The sequence below is a fragment of the Chroicocephalus ridibundus genome, chromosome 1, assembly GCF_963924245.1.
Source record: "Chroicocephalus ridibundus chromosome 1, bChrRid1.1, whole genome shotgun sequence".
In the NCBI taxonomy this organism is placed as follows: Eukaryota; Metazoa; Chordata; class Aves; order Charadriiformes; family Laridae; genus Chroicocephalus; species Chroicocephalus ridibundus.
Window position 1 is genome coordinate 212,391,132 of NC_086284.1, and position 22,419 is coordinate 212,413,550.

The window sequence follows — 22,419 nt, forward strand, 5'->3', positions numbered from 1 at the left end:
GTGGGTGTCTAAACTTGAGCCGAGCTCAGCTAAAACATCCCCTGAATCCAAATCTCTTTCCTTTCTTTTGGAGCGAGGTAACAGGGAAACAAAGAAATGGATTGTGCGTTCTCAATTGATCACGTAACAGTAGATGGTTAAAAGGAGCCTCTCAGATGCTCTTAAGGCAGCATATTCCTGCTAAGTGATGTCTGGATTATTCATGTCCCGCTGTTGCACCTAGTGATGATCTGAAAGCAGCTTTATGGGTTGTGACACTTGTGGTGATGAGCACTAGAGACTCGTGGAATTAATACTTTTTTAATTGTTATTGCTTGAACATTGATTAAACTTTGTTTAAGGACTTCTGAGGGATTCTGTCGTCGAGCTTGACTGGTTTATTGGTGTGAGCCTGAATCTCAGAATGAAACTCTGGGGCTGCACTGCCAGCTGTGTTTCTGTCTGCTGTTGCGCGGTGAGTCCTTTGTGCCTTAGTTTTTATGTGGAACTTGTCTGTGCTTTTGTAAATGTTTGCTTTGAAAGGGTGTGGGTAGAAATCACACTATCTTAATTGTATTGTTTGTGTATAATATTACACAGTGACTCCGCAGGACTGGGCTGGTGGCCTCCAGCCAGACTGAGGTTTGCAAAGGGTGTGAGAGGATTCACTGAGTGGGAACTGGGTGCCCTGTTTTGCTGGCTCCGTGTGGAAATCCTAGCTGAAATAATTTACAGCTTAATCACGCACAGAAAGCATCTTCAGTTCCCAACGGAGTTCTATTCATTCAAGTTTGCTGCTAGTAGAGTTCATGTTACGTTAGGAAACCACAATTCCTGACCTCAGAGTTGAATACATGTTTTTAAAAATAGAGATGGGACAGAAGAGAGAAGAATAAATAGACTTAATTTTTAAGGGCTTGCCAAAAGCAAATCTACATGCTGCAAAACATTACATCAAACTTTCTGAGAAATGATTGAATCAAATTCTTATTCAGGGGCTTGTGTTAGAAAAATAGTACGTTGTTTATGACAGACAGTTATGGGGTGATTCTGCACTTTTCATCTTCGCCTAAGCAAACAGAAGACTTGTCTTGAAGAAGCAGCAGGTTATTTTTGCATGTATTTTAACGGAGAGCTGTCGATGATAAATGCCTTCTAGAAGACTCGCAGCCCCATCAGTGCGACAGAACCGATAGCAGAGTACAAAACCCCAAATATTTACAGAGCAGGTTTGTTTTGGGCGGAGGCTGGATATCTTAACATTGGAGTTGTTTTAGTTGTGATAAGCCTGATGTGAACACTGAGGAAGTATGAATCGTGTCCTTACTCAAAAAAACCCAGAATGTCTATGGTAAAGAGAATAGATTTCCATGCCCTTTTTATTAATGGCATGGTGCTACATGGTATACATTGAGAAGTATGGTGTGGTTTGGGTTTTGGGAGTATTTGGGTTTTTTAATACGGCATGCAATTCAACAGTGAGGGAATTGAGGTATGAGTTCAGTGAAGGGCCACCAAGAGTGGCTGGAGACCAAGGCGCGGGTCCTGTGGTGGAGGCTGAGGGACCTGATCTGGCTCAGCCCGGAGCAGAGGCAGGGCTGGGGGGACCTAACAGCAGCCCCCCCGAGCCTGGGAGGAACTTACCAAGAAGATGGAGCCAGGCTCTTCACCATGGTGCATGGCCGGAGGGTGAGAGGCAACACGCATGAGTTGAAACAAGAGGGTCATAAGGAAAAACTTCACCATGAAGAGAGGCAAGCAGGGTTGCCCTCAGAGGCTGTGCAGCCTTGGAGAACTTCAGGACCTTACTGGGTAACGTCCTGAGCAACCTGGTCTGATCTCAAAGCTGTTCCTGCTCTCAGCTTGAGGTTGGATTAGAAATCTTCCATGTTTCTTCTGACCACAATTTTCGAATGATGCTGTACATTTTGCACATGTGGTGATAGCTGGTTGCTTGATTGAAGCAAGAAGGACTCTGAAGGGGTGATGGGAGAAGTATTTTTATTACACGATCAATGTCAGTAAGAGGTTTATGACATGTACAGCAATAGACTTACATAGTTGTGGACTGTGGGCAATTTTTATATTAATTTCAGAGGTCCCTGTGAGAACTAGCACCCCCACAGAGTTCAGAAACGCTACATATAAACTTGCTTTGAAAAACTAATACAGTGGCCACCCTGAGAGCCGCTCACAGTGGTAAGCTGTTTCTCATTGGATTTGCTCCTTAGAAACTTGGTGTGTTAGATACAGTGTCAATAAAACACGATTCATCCATTCAAACAAAGAAGCTGAAGGTACTATGCCGGATCCGTTGGACACATTCAAATTCGGAGTGGCTTCCTTGCATCTGCTGAAAACTTAGTCCTGTCGTTCTGCTTCTTCATCTGTAAGTGCGTGTGAAGTCCAGGCAGAGTGATGGTGGTACTGAAGTATTAGTACTGAAGTATTAGGGGAAATCTTTCCACTGTATCAACTGGATTTTCAATCAGACCCTCTGAACAACAATATAAGATTCATAATGAAACAAAATATTTTAGGAATTAAACTGAGACTGAACTGAAACAGGTTTTACAGCTCGTGGAGTGAGAGAGGGAGAGAAGGGCTGGGATCTAAATAAAAGCGCATATTCAGCTTTTACTCGAACATACGTGGAAAATCACAGTGATTCTCTGATCTGTCTCATAGCCCCGTACTGTACAGTGCACGGCATTCAGCCATTCTGCCAGTCAGGCTGATGGAGGTCTCTCGCCTTTTCTTTCATGTCCCATTGATTCAGCTCTGTAAACCCACATGCTGTGAGATTATTTTTTGGGGGTCTGTTTGAGAGGCCAATGTTTCATCAAACTGATAATTGCTGTGTGCCAGATTTTGCGTGCGGGTTTCCACGACAGTGAACGGAGGCAGAATTGCTCTGAATGTGCTTTGTTTTGGATGCTGAGCTTTTTGTGGCAGAGGCTTTTTGATGGAAGGGGGTATGAATGGTCATGTGTACATTATTTGAAAACTACAGTTTACATGTCAGCTCTTGATTCAAAGTTTTGTGATTTGGTGTATAGATATGTTTTTCTATAGCAGTATAGGAAAATGCCAGATTTCTAGATGATAGCAATCATCAAGACTTCATTGCCTCCAGATCAGTGTATTTCTGTGGATTTTCACTGAGTGAAATAGGGCCTTTAAGAAAAAACCTCACCCAACTTTTTCTCTTCTACCTTTCCACTCCAAAATCTGTCCCCCATCCCAACAACTGCAGATCTGGCAATTTCCACATGGAAGCGTTTGCTTGGTACAGTACAGTTCAGGGCTTATCCACAGGGGGTGTTTTGCCGGTAGCTGACATGCTACTGATAGCAGAGAATGAGACTGTATGATTTTGGTACACTTTCGTAGTATTTAATATAGTCAGTATTTAAAAGGTCTTTAGGGTCTCAGTATTGCTGACCTAAAAATGCTTTGTCTGAGTAGGCTTATTAAAATCAATAGGACTCTTCGTGTGCTCAACCTAAATTATTTGTCTAGTTCTTAAAACAGGTGGAATCTGTGTCTCCAAGTCAATGGATGAAGGCTGCTGGAGATGACATTGTTGTGAAATTGCCATCTATTTAAAAAGATAACGATGTTTGCTCTGAGAGCCTTTACTTAATAGAAACAAAATTAATCTCGGAAAAGCATAACTGTTACCAATGTAATATGCTGCATTTATGTTTTAGTACATCTTTAAAAGGCCTTTCATGTAGATTTACTGCAGTTTTTCCCCTGTTTTACAGATACTGTGAATAAGGACACTGAACCCAAAGATCCATATCCCATTCCAAGAAAGATTATGGCTGAACCAGACTACATAGACGATGACAATCCTGAACTAATTAGACCTCAGAAATTAATTAATCCTGTGAAGTCATCCCGGAATCATCAAGATCTCCATAGAGAGCTGCTTATGAATCAGAAAAGGTAAGAGTCTAAAAATCACTTGTGCCGCTTTCCCACCCCAAACACACAGCTTGAGTTCTTGTTTCATCAAAATTACGTTTTACCCAAAAACCAGCAGACTCTTCTTGTTGATTCAGATCCACTAGATGAAGAGTCTCTGATTCTTAACTGTGGCATTTATTGCTGTTTGCATTTCAGTTGCTCTGCAAAAGCTTGCTGTAAAAGACTTCTCGCTTTGTTTTTGCAAATACTCACAAAGGGTTGGTTGCCGGAGGAAGGAAATGTCGCATTTCATATTGGTTACCTGGGTGCTGTAATTTGTCTTGAGCTCTTAACTTTACCAAGTACCTGACAAAATTTCTCTATTACCAGCAGGATGGTAAAATCTGTGGGTTTTCACCATTCCCAGCACGCTGAGTTTATGAGGCCACTTTTAAAGAAACCATATAGTTTATTTCAGATGAAACTCTTCTCTACTTACTTGATCTTTCTTGCAATGCGGTGTGATAGTCTGGTCCCTGCTCCGCTGCTGCACAAGTGTTTCTTTGTATGTTATGCAAATGCTGCTTCCTTCATTCTGGGCTGGGGTGCACAGCTGTTGCTCTATATACTGCTTTTAAAGATGTAAATAACTGGAACTTGATTCGTCACCTTCAGAGACACAGGCGCTTAGCCCATAGATAGCTGAAGTTCTGTTATTAAATCTTTTTTGCAGCAGAGGGCTCATTTAGAAAACATATTAAGAAAATAGCCACCAGACCACATGGTGGAGGAGAAGCCACCAAGCCTGTTGAGGCTCCTCCATTTAAACAAAAAGAAACTACCCATGATATAAATTAGCAATTTGGTGCATTGAAGCCACCTAAAATGGACTGTCCAAAGGCAAGGGGATCCACAAACAGAAGTGGAAGAACAGTATTTCAGAGTGCATTTGAGAATCAAGTTGCTGGTAGCAGCCATTCAGGCTTTTTGAGACCCAGCACGTCAATAAAGGAGAGGAGGAAGCTTTGCTTTGGCTTCTCCAGCACAACTGGATTTGTCTGTTGCATTATGAAAATTTCTTTTTTTTTTAGCCCCTCTCGTGGGGTACTATTTTGAGGGGAGAAGGAGTCTTTTTCATGTGTAATAGCAGAATCCTCACAAATGCTAGGCTTAGAAACTTAATTCTAAATGAATTGCATACACAATACAGCATTTCTTTAGTGATGAAGAAGTAGAAATGTTTTACAGAATGCCAACTGAATTGGAAGAAACTGGCCTAAATAGGTGTTTGTCCTATTTTTCGTTACTGGGATTAAACATCAAAGTTAGTTCCTAGCACCAAGAAGTTTATAGCCATTGAAGGAAAGATAGTTGAAATTTCCCAACTTACGGTCTTATTCTAAAGGATGTGGAGGCTGCAATAAATTAAGCCTATTTTTTTTTCTTTTAAGTTTGTGAAAGCATAAAGCACTTTTAAATAGTATGGAGTTCTTTTCTTCTAGGAGAATATCCTATTACACAGAGGAGCTGCGCAGCCCTCAGTACCCACTCTTCTCTTATTGTGATTTTGATTAGCTGCAGCTGTTAATTTTAAATTCTTATTTATTGGTGCTGAAATTAAATACTTTGAGGGTTTTCACCAGCAGAAAAACTGTTATTTTTGAAAAGAGGGTTAGTCTGCTGTGCTTCGTGCCACTGTACTACCTCTGATATGAGGCTTTTCAGTAGCGCAGATATTAAGCTTGTGTTCTGCTTTGTTACTGCAAATTGCCATAGGTGTGGAGGATTTTTGGTGCTCTTACAGAAGTCTGCTTAACATGCACCTTATTTTATTGTGAAGATTCAGTGTAGGCAGCAGCAGCTTCACTTTTTGACCAGTCAGCTCTGAACAGCCATTTCTGGATGCTAGAAGATACTAGCCAGTGCTGGTCCCATCGTTCTCCATGGCTACAGTGAGCACTGTCTGTTGGGTCTCGAACTGATGTAGTTATTTACTTACAGAAATGGTAGTTGTTCTGGACAAACAAACACCCAGATAGTGGTACCTCAAGGCACTGGTCACTTATCTTAAACTATTTTTACTTATTAGGGCTCAACCTCAGCTCTGCAGAGTATTGATTGGGCCTGTCCCTTCCAGAGGTTTTAACCCGATCAGCTCTAACCTGTTTTATAGCGCACTTTGCCTACTCTATACCAAAGCTTTAGTATATTTAACCACAACAATCACCAGGAGGTGATACAAGGGTCTCAGTTAATCCAGTAGCCGCCTGTTTGTTGCTTTTCCTTCTTACATAGGAGCGTGAAAATAGGATTGATGTTACAGTTGTTCTGTTACAGATCTGACTGCCAACCCCACTTGATTAGACTGAGAGATTGTATTTACTTGTCTCTTCTGCGAGTCCCCTGTATTATAGCTACAGTATATCCAAATCACTCTTGTGCCTCTGCTTTGTTACGGTGCAGCCTTACTTAAAAAAAAACAGGAATAAGTAATGTTACTTAGCAGCTTACCTCTGCTTCATGGGTATCTTGATTGCTATTTGACAACACAGAAGTCTCCATTGATTCAGCTCTCACTGACCCAGTAGTAGTAGTAGTAGTAGTAGTAGTAGTAGTAGTAGTAGTAGTAGTAGTAAAAAATCACTCCAGCTTTTCTCTGCCTGACTTAAGTTTTACATGTTAAAATGTAATGAAAATAGCATGAAACATCAAATATTAACACAGTGTTGTAGCTTCTGTTGCATTCAAGCCATGAGATCTATTATGAGAAATAGGGAACCGCATTTGGTGTTGCTAAATATTTGATTTTGCAGTCAGGGTATGTACATGGATAGAGCATTGCATAATATATGGAGTCAATTCATAGATGTCACCATAAAATAGCATTTTTATGTATTATTGGACGTGCTGTCAGATATGCATATTATGGAAGAATTAGGCAACAGCAGATATATAGCAAATAGGGAAGGATAAAAATACACTTTCTGAAAGCTTATTCAGATTACTGAATTTCTTAAAGTTGAAATAAAAACTGGTTGATGTTAAACTTAATGCTGGATGTTTTCATATAATAGTCTTCACAGGGAAGATGACAGTAAAAAAGGCAAATTTCTGATCTTTTTGCTCTGATTTAAAGTGATGCTAATATCTGAATAATGGGGAGAGCTTTGAATCTTATCATAACAAATTTTGAAAGCATCATAGCATAACAGAGATAAAAGAAGTAGCTGAAGTCACAAAAATAAGTAGGAGTGAGTGTGTATCCTTGTGTGCCTGTATAAATAAAGACATGCATCTTCCCAAAGAATAAGCTTTCTCGATTTAGAGTAGTTGGCTTGGAAAGCAATTTGTGCTGAACAGACCTGAAACATTCAGTTGATGTAGTAGCTAAAATCTTGTGAAAAGGAGAATCCTCCAGCCTTTGTCTGGTCTCCAAGGTGACTGCAACTTTTTTTATTCTGGATTTTTGTTGTCTTAGCCTCTTTGTGATTTTGAGTGTAGCCGGTGAGCTCTCCCTGGAAATAGCTTCACAGCCAGGCATGGGTAAGGCTCTCACATTTTCAAGGAGGGACAGAATCCACGATTTCCGGGAGCGGCGTGACAAAAGCCAGGAGGAGACCACGCTTTAGTTCTATCCATGCAAATTTCTATGGGTCTAATACTCTGCATAGGACCGTCTGAACGCAATCTCTCTGAGTTATCAGCCAGTAAGGGAAGTCTTTTTGTCCAAAATTTGTTTCTGGCTCTGCTAGAGTCTTGATTTGTGATGTTTTTTTTTAATACATTCTTCTGGAATTGAGTGAATAGAGGGAAGACTAAAGTTGAAAGTCAAAATAGTGAATTACACAGGAGAGGTACTAGCATGCTTGTTAAAGGGAAATATCCTCAGTAATAATGTGGCTTAAATTCTAGTTTAGGGGTTTGGTTAGAAACCAGGCAAATGTCTGCCTGGTTTTTCCTTTTAACTGATTACTTATATTCCAGTGTATCTAAATGGGCAACTCTTTGATTTTAGAAAACCTGCCTACAATTCTGTGTGAATTTCTGCTAATTAAAACTGATCTCTTTCCTCCTTGTTTCCCCTACCACCAACACTCCTCCCATTTAATTTAAAGGGGTCTTGCACCTCAGAATAAGCCAGAGCTACAGAAGGTGATGGAGAAAAGGAAACGGGATCAAGTTATTAAACAACAAAAAGAAGAGGAAGCACAAAAGAAGAAATCAGACCTGGAAATAGAGCTACTGAAACGGCAGCAGAAACTGGAGCAGGTAAGATGGGGAATAACACTACCTTTACACATCTACATCTAAGCTACTTGCTGGAGGCTCCCTTTGTAGACAGGAGAGAAGTAGCAGCTGATTTTTTGCACTTTTCCTCTGATCAAATGCAGACATGTTTTCTAGGATGAGTCAAATCACCTTCTAAATTACCTATTTGTTGTCATTTCCTGTATAGGAACCACATATGGTGTCTGCCTTTGGTCAAATGAATCCTGCACCAAACAGGAATGTGTATGGAGCACTGACCTTATTTAACCATTTAAACTGTGGTGAATTAGTCAACATTTGTAGTCTAACTATTAAGAGATGATCCACTAAGAATGGCTGTTAGACTGCAGTACATCAAAACTTGATGCTTAATGAATAAAAAAAAATCAATTGATTCCATCTCCTGGGTTATGTAAGAAAGTAGGTGACTTTAAAAAGATCTTTTTAGCCTTAAAACATATGTGCCCATTCGCATTTTCAAATGAAGGAAAAGATCCTCAGACTCTGAGTATGGAGATGATGTGGAGCTGGAGTTCATTGTGGCGAAGCTTACTGTTAGGCACAGGGCCAGCCAAATGTCTCTGTGCCTCTTAAGGTGCTTCGTGTACCTGCAAGGAAATATCTCTACAGTGAAAGACCTCATCAAAGAAGTCACTGTGCACAAAGCATGGCATTTCTTTTTAAATAAATGAATGCTTTAAAACAGTATTTCCTGTTTTTCACAATGGAAATCAGTTAAGCCAAATAATTACTTTATTGAAAATTAGGTGTAATCCAGTCATTATTCAGGTTTTGGGGGTTTTATGACAGATTTCTTTTAATTAGGCTTAGAAATATTTTTTGAGGGAGAAAGCTATTGTATTTTTAAGTGTATCAACCTGTCACTTTTCCTTTCTGCTCTTAAGAGCTCAGCTTCAAATGGTTCAGCTTGTGGCAATATTTGAGGTGAAACTGAGCAGTCTAAGGACATACGTAGAATAGAAGATTCTGTTAGAAGAGGAAAAGCCTGCCCATTGCAAACAGTGTTGTGACTTTGTAAAAATCGTAGGAGTGGCATTAATTGACAAAATGACTCATGGAGGAACGTCGTCATGATTTATTGTAACAAGGCATGTCCCTTGCCAGTGAACCAGAGACAAAGGAGAGAGTACTTAGGTGAGCCGTATGTGGTCCCCATTAATCAGGGAGACCTTGGTCTTTTAAAAAAACAAAAGCTCCTTTCAGGAGCTTTTGTTAGTTTTCTAAAGGTTGTTCCTTCCTTTCTGCCGACTTATCTGCCTTCAGTGAGGATCGCTAAGCAATCTCTATTCTGTAGGATGTGCAAGCCCTGTTTGTATGGGCACTGCACAGCCCTGCCCCGAAGAGCAGAGCTTCTGACCTCACATGGTAATTTTGAGTGTCTGCATGGGCAGAAGCTCCAAGCGGGTTAAAAATGTCAATGAATGGGCTCTCAAAAATCATAGAATCGTTTAGGTTGGAAAAGACCTTTAAGATCATCAAGTCCAACCCTTAACCTAGTACTGCCAAGTCCACCAGTAAACTACTAAACCATGTCCCTAAGCACCACATCTACGCCTCTTTTAAATACCTCCAGGGATGGTGACTCAAAATGAACGACTAAGGGCCAAGGAGGATCTTTATTTTTTGTATTGCTTTTTGTGATAGACAAAACAGATACACCAAAAGCGGCTCAAGTTGGATACAGAATTCCATACCTAGAAACTCCGAAATAAATTCTGCAAGTGTGCTCAGTAGTAGCTGTTCGCATGTGTTCTCCCACAAGGCACATTTGTCCTTGTCCTGTTGTAAAAACCAGAGAAGGGAATTATTGGTGTTTCTTTAATGAAGATGTCCAGGAATTTCTTCAAAAATGGTTCATCTTGTTCTGGGCTTGCAGAGTTTTTGTCCATCTGGCAAAGGTGGACGTCTGGAAGGAGCTAGAGCCAAGGATTTGAAAAGATTTATTGTTTATGAGAACAGATACTCCCAAAGAAATGCGACTTTCATCTTTTCCATGAGAGAAAGAAAGGAAGCAGTTTAGAAAGTGTTGCATGGCCAGTTACTAAAACCTTTAGGTTTTTTGTCTTGTATTTCAATGATGTGTTTTATATACTTTTTTTGCATGTGATTCTCTTTTAAGCTGGAACTGGAGCAACAGAAGATACAGGAAGAGCAGGAAAACGCACCTGAATTTGTCAAAGTCAAGGGCAACTTGAGGAGGACGGTCCAGGAAGTCGCAGAAGCACCAGACTCCTAGAGCCAGCGTCTGCTAAGACTTCCAGCTTTCCTGCAGAGAGAGGCTTTTGCAAGTTGTCTCAAATTTGCCCCTCGAGATGGAAAATAACAGAATCCAGCTGACACTTACTGAAGATGAGATTTTTAATTCCTGGGATGTTTGGATTAAAAAGACAGTACTATAAACAGATTGACTTGCCAAATGCAGTCCTGAGATCAATGGATGGGGAGTCCGTTTGTCAGTTCAGAGTCATGGACCAGTCTGATGCGCTTACTCAGAGATTTTAACCAGGGATACTAGAGAAACTCCTTCAGTGTTGCACTGCTTTATCTCTTGTGATCCTAGTTTAGTGGAGATACACAGATTATATTTTGCTTTAAAACAGGACAGAAATCCTCCTGTGATATTTTATGAAGCTTTGCCGTGCAGATAGATTTTCTCCATCTAGACCTACAGCCTGTGTATTTCCCACAATAATTTGTGTTTAGTTGGAATTTTTATCAAATCTAGGAGGATACGAGGTATGTTGATCACTGCTGCCCATCCCCACTAGGATAGGCAGGTGTGGGCAAGATGAGAATGCTTAAAATTCACCAGCAGTGAAAAGTTAAGCAGCCTTAAAGCCCATTTGTCCCTGTTGGCATGTAGAATTTGGGCTACAAAAGAGCAGACATCTTGATGATCCTCTCACCAGGGAGAATCCAGAAGCTGATTTATCTCTGTCTCCAAACTTACACCGTTGTGTGCAGGCCTGTGCAGTGCTACCTGTGAATTTACCTCTCAATGCAAAATGACCTGTCTTCTACTTTTTGTGTTTTGAAATCCTGCTTCGCTGTTGTGGCCTTTCTTCTCCAAGGACATGCTGATCTGAGGACAGTGTTAACACATTACTTGGTAGTGTTTAAACTCATTTGCTGGAACTGAAATCAGGAATCTGATCTGCCATCAGTTCCTGCTCTTCGCTTGCTGGAACTTGTTGTGGTTCCTACAACAGAGCAGTGTTTAAGCCAGACCAAACTGATCATTGGAATCTACTGAAATGGCAGTTTTTTCCCTAAAGTGAGGCATAAAATGAAATTAATTTTATCCCATCCTTCTTTTAGCCTCAGGATAGGAGGAGGGAAGTGTGTTACCACTGAGTCTTTGGGTTCAATTCTGTCACCTTCTGCCTTTCCACAAGTTGCCCCTGTGACTTGCCATTAAATAAAATACTGCTCAGCTTGTGCAGGGATGGCAGAGTCTGATCCCTCATGCTTATGACTACTAGTTATCCAGGGAAGCCTGGGATGAGGAGGAGGGAACAGATTACTCGTGTAGGATCATAGAATTGGATTCTTACCTGGTATGAATGGGTGCAGATATCTGATCTTCAGAATCTGGGGATAAATCCTCATCTTCCTTGGTCGGCGCAGTCCTAGCTCTCACTGAAGCCGTGTTCATCCGTATTAGTTGAGGATCTAATCCTAGTCTTTGCCTTAGGATGCTAAACAAAATAATTTCTACTTTGTAATTACATTGGACATAACTGTTTGAGAACACTTTTTATTAATATCGACAGTGGCGTGTTTGTATTGTAAAGGTGGTGGGGGAGGGTTTGTTGGTTGGTTTTTTAGTTCCTTTTGCCTTTCCTGTAAGTATTGGATGTTTTAAATACAATTTCAGCATAGCACTTGCTACAAAATGATCACAATTAGAAATGTTTCCTAGATACAGACTTCAATTTGTCAAGATCCAGGCATTTTTTATGAGGACATAATCAGATTGAGAGTAAATTGAATTGTGATAAGGGTATTGCCATTGATTTAGACTTGCAGTGTGACTCACGTCTAGAAGATTAAATGTGAAGATGGTCTGCCAGACTCTTCAGATTATGGACGTACAAAAGACAAAGGCCAAATGTAAGACTCTTCCATGTATTTTCTCAACAAAGGAACACCCCGAGTGCTGCAGGCTCTTCCCTCTCTCCTTCCCTTCCTCTGGAAGGAGAGGATCCTTCCTGGCAGCACATTATTCAAACACTTGCACTGATTGTTTCATGTTGTTGAGACAGCACTATGTACGAGCCTTCCACACCACGCTCATGTTTTATCTTAGCCGCACCCGATCTGCCACCCTTCATTCCTCTCGGTTTCCACTCCACAATTAACCTTCTCCTCAGTATGGAAGTGTCTACAAGTTGGTGAGGAACCCCTCCTCTGGCTTGAGCAGGCCGTTTCTTCTCAGCCATTTCCCCTCGGTGAGCATGGCAATCCTACCATGCCTGCACAGAGAAATGAAGTTGGTGTAATCCAAATGGCACCGGAGTCGTTGGGGGACGAGGACCTCTCTTTGGCTTCAGTGAGTGTGTTGGATTGGGCCCTTCAAGGCTGAAGACATTCTGCTTTCTTTCCATGTTAGCTTGTGATTCAGGGTAGGGTTTCTCTTTCTGAAACACAGGAGGCCAGAAAACTCCCTTGTACATACAGTATGAAGTACGTTTTTTTGTTTTCAGTTGGAATTAACTCTCCGTGTGAGCAGAACATCAATGTATGTGTTAGAACATCTTTTAATTCTGCTGACCCTTTAGTCTAGGAATCCCAGACACCTTCATGTTGATTTGACAGGCAAAAGCTTGTCTTTAAAGTCAGGATTGGGCTAGAATGGGCAACCCTTTAATGGGTGGTCTGCTAGTCACACCACAAGTGTCCTGTGCGGCTACTCAAGTGAGAAACTGCTTGCCAGTGAGCGTAAACAATTCCTGATCTGCCCTTTAGCTATATGGGTTTTGAAGCAATCCGGCATCCGTGATTTGAAAATGGCTCGCTCACCACTTTGTACTTTTTTAAAAACTCTTGCTTTTGATAGTATAGTAGTAAATTTTTTAGCATTTTTGTGGCTTTAACCTTCTGTTAATATCTGCACTTGTTTGAGTGTACATATATAAATATATATAAATATAAAAAGGGAGCCTTAATGGATTTGTTTTCATAATTTAATATTTTTTGTATTTGCTCTTGTATAATTGTTTTTAACTAAAGGTATTACGAGAATGAGGGTGGAATACTTAGAACCAAAGTTATGCTTAATAAAATCTACTACATGCTTGGCGTATACGCTGGTGTCTGTCATGTCCTGCCAAAAACAAAACCTTGGGGACTGTGCTGAGATATCCGGGTTATTTAAAATTCTGCAATGCAGGGGCAAGTGTCAAGGTCATGATGACTTTTTGTTCCTTCAGACTGTATCTGTGTTTGTATGTGCAAAATTATTGACAAACTAGTTGGCAGAAAAAGCTTGTTGTGTCCCTTAGTCCTATTATCTTTTGAACATTTTTGATGTAGAAAATTTTTCAAAGGACTGTGTAGCTGTACAGCATGAGGGAAAACTTCTGATGGGAATCAAATAATTGTGGCAATCATTCCCTGTCCTGCTAACTTCATCAAAGGGCACCAGGCAAAATTCAACCTTGGAATTGTTGGCATTGCAACAGCTCCAGCCTGAAAGAGATTGAGGAAGGATTAATGAGCCTGGTCCTGGGTTCAGTCCTGCGAAGGTCCTTTTTATTTAGCCAACGCTGAAGCCTGTGGTTCTAGTAGGAAAAACTTGGATATGTGAAAGGAAGGGCACGCACAAATGATTTGCTGGGTTAGGGTCAGATGGCTCAGTGCCGTTGCTAAGAGCAAAATCTTGTGTCAACAGCAGACAGAGAAAATTAGCAGGGGGAGGACGAGGGCTGGAACAGGTGTGGGTCATCCATTCTCCACGAAGATCCTCAGCTCTTACTGGTGAGCCCTGGTCAGCTGGGGACAGGTGGTGATGGAGGGGGAGCTGGAGAGGAACGCGGGGTGAAGCAAAGTGGGGGAGGAGGAGAAGAGCAGTGAATTCATAACAGATGTCAGGAAATGCTTTTTCCTTCAGAAACTGCTCAGCATGTGGAATGGGTCCTGGCAGTGCTGCTGATGCAATGGCGCTGGACCCGCTCCAGGAGCTGTCAAATGTGGGGGAGGTAAGAAAGAACAGAGAGTTAATAAGGGGTGGGTTTCTACGGCCTGATGGAGATACTGCCCTGTGCTTTCCTACCTCAAACATATCCAAATGTGTTTTGAGTTATCCTTTGATATTTCACTCCAGCTCCAGAAAGAAAACAGTGAGGACACGTGATCTGCTTTGTAGCGTGTCCAGCAGAAAAGATGATCTTCCTTTTGTCTGCTTTTTTGGGTTCCGTTGAGCTAATCCGTTTTGTCATGTGGCTTTGCAAGCACTGGTCTGCTGGGGGCTTTGCTTGTGCTCCTGTGGCCATATGCTGATGGGTTGTGTCATGCCATAGCTATGTGGAAAGAAGTACCTTGAGGTCCCTTAGCTGCTGTTACAGGGTCCGTGGATGGCATTCATAACCAAAAATGTCTGGTGGCACTTGTGGTGACCAGTTGCACTTAAGAAAACAACTGAGTGAGACAGCTGGAGACAGAACAGCTTCAGTGGTGCGGTGTCCATAGGATCAGAAATGACGTCTTTAGGGTGAAGAACGGGACGGCAAGTTGGGTTCTCAAGACATCGCAATAGGAAGACTACAAACATTTAATGAGATCTGGAGGAGTGGAAATACAAGATATCTTTCCCCCTTCCCCGCCACTTTAAATTGGTTGTGTTCTACTGGAAATTTTTCGTCTGTCAGAGTAAGGGTTTGTGGTGCCCTTGGCAATATTAAGGATGAGCTTCCTCCATGGAGGTGGTGGAAGCCACGGCCAGAGGAAGTGTTCAGTGGTGCTAATAGAGCACAGACATCCTGACTCCCACTCCAAAGCCCGCCTTTTGGTGTTGCTTTAGATGGAGGTAAAGGCTGCATTGGGTCCCCTCCGCTGCCTGCATTGCTACTCCGAGGTTAGATGGGGACTACTTCTTCTTTTTGCTGGACCTCAGGTGCATTTGAGCTAATCATCTGCCTTTCAGATCTATCAGTGCAGAGAAGTCAGCCCTGTGCAGCGCAGTTCCCCACCTTGCTTTGGCCGCAAAGGAGCCTGCAGTGCCTGACTTGGGGGAAACGTCATCTGCGTCGCAAGGACCCTGCAGCCGGGCAATTCAAATGCCACCTCTAAACCACCCGTTCTTTTTCATGGAGCTTTGCCTCCCCAGGAAAGATGAGGCACCTGGATACCTTTAGTAAATTTGGCCCTTAATCTCTGCGTGGTTCATAAACTGGTAAAGGGCCTGTCTCTCCGCTGTGCTTGCCGGCTCTGGTGCTTGGTGCCATGGAGTCCCCAAAGTGGAGATGTGGCCTCTGCAGGGGGCTGGGGAGAAGGGACCTGCCCCCGGCCAAGGGAGGTAGCGTCTCCACAGTGGTGATGAGGGAAGGAAGAGGAGGTAAAGCACCTGAGAGGAGCCTCCGAGAGCCAGAATGGCCCGCTGCAGCTATAGTACTTAATTATCTGCCTAATCATTTTCAGAATTAACTTCTATTATGTACCCAAGTCTGATCTCTCCGGCGGATGGCATGAGCAATTTAACACAGATTGAGGCTGGCACCGGGAAACTTCAGCCTGATTAGGTGGGAAGAAGAAACGTACTTCTTTCCCCCACTTCAGCTGTTCGGAAACAAACCTTTCATAATGCGATGGAAATGCCAAGTCTGCTTCATTGTGCTGGAAAATTAAAGAGCACCCAGCAAGCCCGAGCCCTTAGCGGGGTTCGTTGGAAGTGCGTGTTGCTGGATGTGGAAAGGCAAAGGGAGCTGCCTGCGGGGCGCTGCCGAATCCCACCAGCTCCGGAGTCGGGAGCCTGGCCCGTCTTAAAATGGTCTCTTTGAAAAAGGTGCTGTGGCTGTCTTTGAACTGTCCTTTGGTAAATGAAGCCTCAGAGATTTCGCCGATGAAAAGCTGACTTTGGTTTTCATCACTAGCAGCAGGAAAAGAGAGAGACCCTTTAAACTCAACGTTGTCAAACCGGGAAGTCCCTTCATCGCTGCAGTCGTGGAGCATAATGAGTAATTTTCCCTGACGTACAGTTTCGGCACTTGTCTTCAGCCAGCTTTATTTCTGTGCTCATCGTTCAGGTGAATTACCCTCTGTGCAATTTCGGGGTCCTGCCTTCACGAGCTGAGCTCAGGCGCTGCTGTAAAAAGTGGCTTTTGGGAATTTGCGAAGCACAGGGGTCCCCACTTTTCACAGCGGCTGGTTTGTTAGGGAAATTTTCCTCTCATTTCAAATACAAATGGAATTAACTCATTAAGTACCAAGGAGTAAATTCTCTTCAGAACACAGATTTTTTTGTTATTTTCTTATTGTAAGGGAATATTTTTCTGTTTCGCACCATGAACTCTGTTCCCTGTGTGTAAGGAGATGGTGCCAATAACCAGACCAGGGGTGAACTGAAACCACCTGCAGCTTTGAAGGGCCGCTCTGCGGGCGGCCCCGCTCCATCCTCACGCTGAAGAGCCGGGATCGCTGGCTGGGGAAGGAAACGGAGGTGCTAAAAAGGAGGAATAGACAGTGGTAAGGTGAATCCCTGACTGATGAAGACTTCCACCCCGTACCCTAGGTTAAACAGCGAGTCTGAGGATGATGCAGAGCCTGCGCACGGCAGAGGGTGTTCCTGTGTTCGTGTCTAATGTACCGTATGTCTTTTTTTTTTTCCCCCTGAAGCCTCATTGTGCTTTTGATTTCCTTTCACCCCCAAGCTCTTGCTGCCTCTTCAGGCCTCCCTGCCCTTGGATTATTTCCCAGGGCTGGTTTGTAACGGAAGGTATTTAATTAGTGAGGAATACTGGGGATGGATCCTAAAATGCATGTTTTGAGGCTGACGACTGCACGGCCGTGCGGAGGGAAGGGAAATCCAGCTCAAACCCTCGGTGTGTGGGGAGTGGAAATACTCTGTATGCAGGGGGAAAGAGCAGACAGGAATAAGAATTTGGAGTGGATGTCTGATAGAGCATAAATGAGCAACCGCTATAGTTGTATCAAAGTTTTTATCTCAGAGCCCCACTTAAAAAGAAGGGCCATGATGATAAAAGCCCGATGGGGGTGAAAAGGTGGACGGAAGAATCATAGAGTCATGGAATGGTTTGGGTTGGAAGGGACCTTAAAGATCATCTAGGTCCACCCCCCTGCCATGGGCAGGGACACCTCCCACTAGACCAGGCTGCTCAAAGCCCCATCCAGCCTGGCCTTGAACACCTCCAGGGATGGGGCAGCCACAGCTTCCCTGGGCAACCTGGGCCAGTGTCTCACCACCCTCACAGTGAAAATTTTCTTCCTAAAATCTAATCTAAATCTACCCTCTTCCAGTTTGAAGCCATTACCCCTTGTCCTATCACTATGTGTCCTTGTAAAAAGTCCCTCTCCAGCTTTCTGGTAGGCCCCTTCTGGATACTGGAAAGCTGCTCTAAGGTCTCCCCAGAGCCTTCTCTTCTCCAGGCTGAATGGCCCCAACTCTCTCAGCCTGTCCTCACAGCAGAGGTGCTCCAGCCCTCTGAGTATCTTCATGGCCCTCCTCTGGACTCACTCTAACAGGTCCATGTCCTTCTTGTGCTGAGGGCTCCAGAGCTGGATGCAGTACTCCAGGTGGAGTCTCACCAGAGCAGAGCAGAGGGGGAGAGTCACCTGCTGGCCACGCTGCTGGGGACGCAGCCCAGGATGCGGTTGGCTTTCTGGGCTGTGAGCACACATTGCCGGCTCATGTTGAGCTTCTCATCCACCAACACCCCCAAGTCCTTCTTGGCAGGGCTGCTCTCAATCCATTCTCCCCCCAGCCTGTGTTTGTGCTTGGGATTGTCCTGAGCCGGGTGCAGGACCTTGCGCTTGGCCTCGTTGAACCTCCTGAGGTTGGCACGGGCCCACCTCTACGCCTGTCAAGAACTGCGTTGCGTGATTAGCTGGAAGCCTAAAACCCATCGAAGCAATCCCTAAAACACATAGAAGCTGCTGCCATCTCCTGGGCAGGGGACGGAATTGTCGAAAGGGTCCGGGTTTTGTGATTTATGGCGGTATAACAGTGTACAACTCTTTTGGGTAGTCGCTGGGTGGAGGCAGATTCTGTCTGATTCCTCCTCAAAAAAACACCCCAAATTTGGAAGTCTCTGCTAATGTCCAAATTGAGGAATAAATAATTAATTGACAGAGCAATAAATCACGGGTTTGTAGAAGAGGAAGCCCAAGATTGCCCTAATCAAGAACAGTAGCATGGGTCTGTGGGGGCTGGTATCCTTATGGGAAACTGTGCAAGGGACCAGATGGGTCCCAACCCTTCATTTCCATGAGCAGGTGACCCTCAGTGCTTTGTTGTCAGATCAGATGGGCGCTGCTTAGGGTAGTGAGAAACAAAGAGCCCCAGGCTATGGGAAAACAAGGATGCTCCTAAGAAATTTTGACGGTTTCCTCCAAAAGCTCTTGAAATAGCAGGTGGAAAACCCAGATCCATCGGACATACTAATTTAGATGGGCTCAAAGAAAGAGTGCTGCTTTCTCCAGGGAAAATGGGTGATGCAGGACCGCTGGTATCAAGGTCATCTGCTGCTGAGATTTCTTCCATTTCACTGTCATTAACAGTTCCACTGCACTGAGACATCCTGCTGAAAAGCCTTGAGTGCGTTTCAAGATCTCAGTAATTCAGGACCTGGTTTCACAAAGGGTTTTTTAGTGTCCCATTTTCTGTTAAAATGCTCAGTCTGGTTTGCCATGGCAAGGTCCGTGATGGCTGTTGTGCAGTCTCCAGGGCTGTTTTGCACTGGGAGATCACTGCAGAGGTGGCATTATCGGGATGTTTTGGAGATGTGATAAGCCCAAATGTGCCGGGGTTGTGGCTGGGACAGCCTTCTCCAGCTGCTGGTCCTTTAGCCTGAGTGGCAACAGCAACCGCTCTGTTGCCCTGTGGGGTTGTTGCAGAGGATTTATGCTGCAATTCCAGCACGGAGAACAACGGCTCTGTGCTCCATCCCCTCTGCCCCCTTCCCCCTGGCCACCCCTCCAGCAGTGGTGCTTGTGCTACTGCCACTGTGGAGAGCATTGCTGTGCCCTTTGTGGCCAGGACTGGGACCCCGGCCGGGCCCTCACTCTGCCCTGGGTAAGGGGTGCGACGGGACACCATCTGAATGCAGGTGTGAAAGATCCTCCTTTCCTACCTATCCTGCTTGTCCCTCTGTAGTTTCCATCCTTGTCTCCAGAGTCTCAACTCTTCCCTCTCTTCACCGGTTCAAAATCCCTCCCTTTGCTTTCTAAAAAAAAAAATAATAATTTTCCAGTTCCCCATCCTCTTGCTCCATCCCCTGGGCTGACAGCAGACTCCTCCTGTTGCCATAACAACGAGCAGCAGCCCGGCCAAATCGGCCAGACCCTGCCACTCTTCCCTGCCTGCCTCCAAACCCCCTCCCTGTGTGCGAACACCCTCGCGTCCTCCTCAAGTCTTCGCCATCTGCCTACAAGGGGGAGATGGTACCGTCTGGGGGGGCTGCCAGCCCTCTGCACCCCTCCAAGTGCCTCCTTCCCACTCTATGCATGCTCTGCGACCCCCCCCCAGCAGGGACACACACGATGGGGACCACATTTACTGTGCCACACACCCTCTGGGCCAAAACACTGCTGTTTTGCCCCATAAACCCCATGCAGATTAAATTAGGAATGCATTAAAACGGGAGGATTTCTTGAAAAAGAGGTATCCATGGCTGTATCCTGGTCTGATCTGGAAGCTGGAAAGCATGTCTAGCACAAAAGCGCAGGGAAATAAAATAAAATTATAAAGCAAAGTCACTAGGTGTCCCTGCCCTGTGGTCTGAGCTTCAAGTCCAGCCCATGGAGTATCTGCTGGTGCTGGGAAAAGCCTCTCGGTTACTGCAGGCTGGGTGCAGGGTGCTGCGGGCAGAGCTCGCTGTTCCTGGGGAGAGCGCGAAAACCAGCCCTGCCACCCGTGGGCTCCTGAGGGCTCTGCTAAACCCACCAGCAAGCAGGTATTAGTGATGTCTTTTCCACCCTGGATCATGAGTTCCACTTAAAAGTCCTTTCTCAAAGCCCTTTTGGGGGCTGACAGCAACAGACTGGAAGATGCTGGTGGGAAACAGCAAGTTCCCCTCCGGCAGGGAAAGCATGGAACCGAATTCCTCTTCCCTGCTAAGCTCCAGCCCCGCTGCCCTTCGGCAGGAGACACCCCTGGGGCTCATCACCAGCACTTCTGATTGCCTTGCTGAAGAAGATCTAGGACAACCTCCTGGGCTAACGCCAGACTGGTGGGACATCGGCCACCACACCGTGTCCTCTGCTATCTCATCAGCTCAGGATATCAAAGCGCTCCAGCTGTCATTTTACCTGTGGCGTTTTCCATGGCAGGGTCCAGGTCGGGGGAAATCTGGGGGTTGCACAAAACAAATACTAAATCATGTGTTGTCCTCCGGTGGGCTGGTGAGCCTCGGGAGCTGCTCTCCTCCAGTGCTGTGTTTGAAGAGACTTGCCAAGAGTTTGTTCCCCAAAAGTGTGCATTGTTAAATTCTCCAGCCCCTTGACGTTTGTATCTCATCCTCACTAACTGAAGTGAAATCACTTCAAAACTAGCAAATTAAAAAGCAAGCTAGAATACCTGGACGCTTATGGCAGCTTCTGCTCCTTGCAGCAACGAACTGGTTTTGAGGTCTTTCCTGTAGCTGGAACTGCATATCAGCTACTGATATTTTTGGTGGTTTTGTGGCCTCAACCACAAGATAAATTTACTTCATTATATATGTAGGTTTGGATTGAAGAATTGTTCTTTCAATTCACCTTGGATTGCTGCTTTCAAGGACTCCCTTATTCCAAAGCTAACAATCTTTTCTTTTTTTTAAAACGACTTTTAGGTGCAAAATGCGTTTGGCTTCGTGTGCAGATGGGCTTTTCACACAGCCTGGTTTTGATAATTGGGAAAAGGCTTGAGACAAATTTGAGATGCTACCGCCACTCTTCCATCAGGAGGAAGCGTATGTTCTTCCTGGGACCACAGGGGATGGTGCTCCTTTGTGCTGAGTTTTCTGTCCTCCAAGGAAGAGGTGAGGACACCTTTAATGCAGGTGGAAGTTCTATGGGTTCTCTTGCCAGATAGAGGTTTGCTGCCTCAAGTATAGACCCGCAGCTGCTCTTTTTTGCTGCAGGCTCAGAGGTGCGCTCTGTGCCTCTCAGCAAGCTCAGCTGAAAGCCATGGCAGGACCAGGCTGTGCCATCCTGCAAGCTGGCCTAGATGTTCTTGTCCTTACTTTGGCTGATCGTCCAACCTGCTCCTTCCCAGTTGACTCTACAGCTCTGGTTGTGCTGGCCTGTCTTTTCCAGCGTTGGGACGTTGCCCTCCCAGAGGCAGGGGCAAGAGCAACTTGTGTCCAGCTCTGAAACCCTCAGCACAAGAAGGAAATGGACCTGTTGGAGCGGGTCCAGAGGAGGGCCACGAGGATGATCAAAGGGCTGGAGCACCTCTCCTATGAGGACAGGCTGAGAGAGTTGGGGTTGTTCAGCCTGGAGAAGAGAAGGCTCCGGGGACACCTTATAGCGGCTTTCCAGTACCTGAGGGGGCCTACAGGAAAGCTGGGGAAGGGCTGTTTGCAAGGGCATGTAGAGATAGGACGAGAGGCAATGGTTTTAAACTAGAGCAGGGCAGGTTTAGATTAGACCTTAGGAAGAAGTTCTTTACACTGAGGGTGGTGAGACACTGGCACAGGTTACCCAGAGAGGTGGTGGAGGCCCCATCCCTGGAGACTTTCAAGGCCAGGCTTGATGAGGCTCTGAGCAACCTGATCTACTTGAAGATGTCCCTGCTTACTGCAGGGGGGTTGGACTAGATGACCTTTAAAGGTCCCTTCTAACCCAACACGTTCTATGATTCTATGAACTAGGATGTGTCAAAGAAGCTACCCCAAATCTGGTCATCATCACCTTGAGTTGAATGTGTGTGATCAGGCATTACAGGGAAAGAGAGGGTTCTGTGTTGGCAGTTATTCTCATTCCTAAAGATTTTAACAAAATCTACTGCATTTCATTCTGCATTCCAAGCTGAGATTGTAGTTGGATTTTGTTACCACAATTGTGGCAACTCTATACTTG

At 44.6% G+C, this 22,419-nt stretch overlaps 1 protein-coding gene across 4 annotated transcripts in view; it reads left to right on the forward strand.

The window, feature by feature from the left end:
* The window catches only part of FAM107B (family with sequence similarity 107 member B), a 61,499-nt gene extending 48,008 nt beyond the window's left edge, over window positions 1-13,491 (forward strand). For all 4 annotated transcript variants that reach the window (XM_063323585.1, XM_063323584.1, XM_063323583.1 and 1 more), the window contains 3 exons: window positions 3,750-3,933; window positions 8,010-8,163; window positions 10,304-13,491. In XM_063323585.1, the coding sequence (XP_063179655.1) occupies window positions 3,806-3,933; window positions 8,010-8,163; window positions 10,304-10,420 (399 nt within the window). In that variant the 5' untranslated portion in view covers window positions 3,750-3,805 and the 3' untranslated portion in view covers window positions 10,421-13,491. The remainder of the gene's footprint in view (window positions 1-3,749; window positions 3,934-8,009; window positions 8,164-10,303) is intronic.
* Window positions 13,492-22,419: the final 8,928 nt, after the last annotated feature.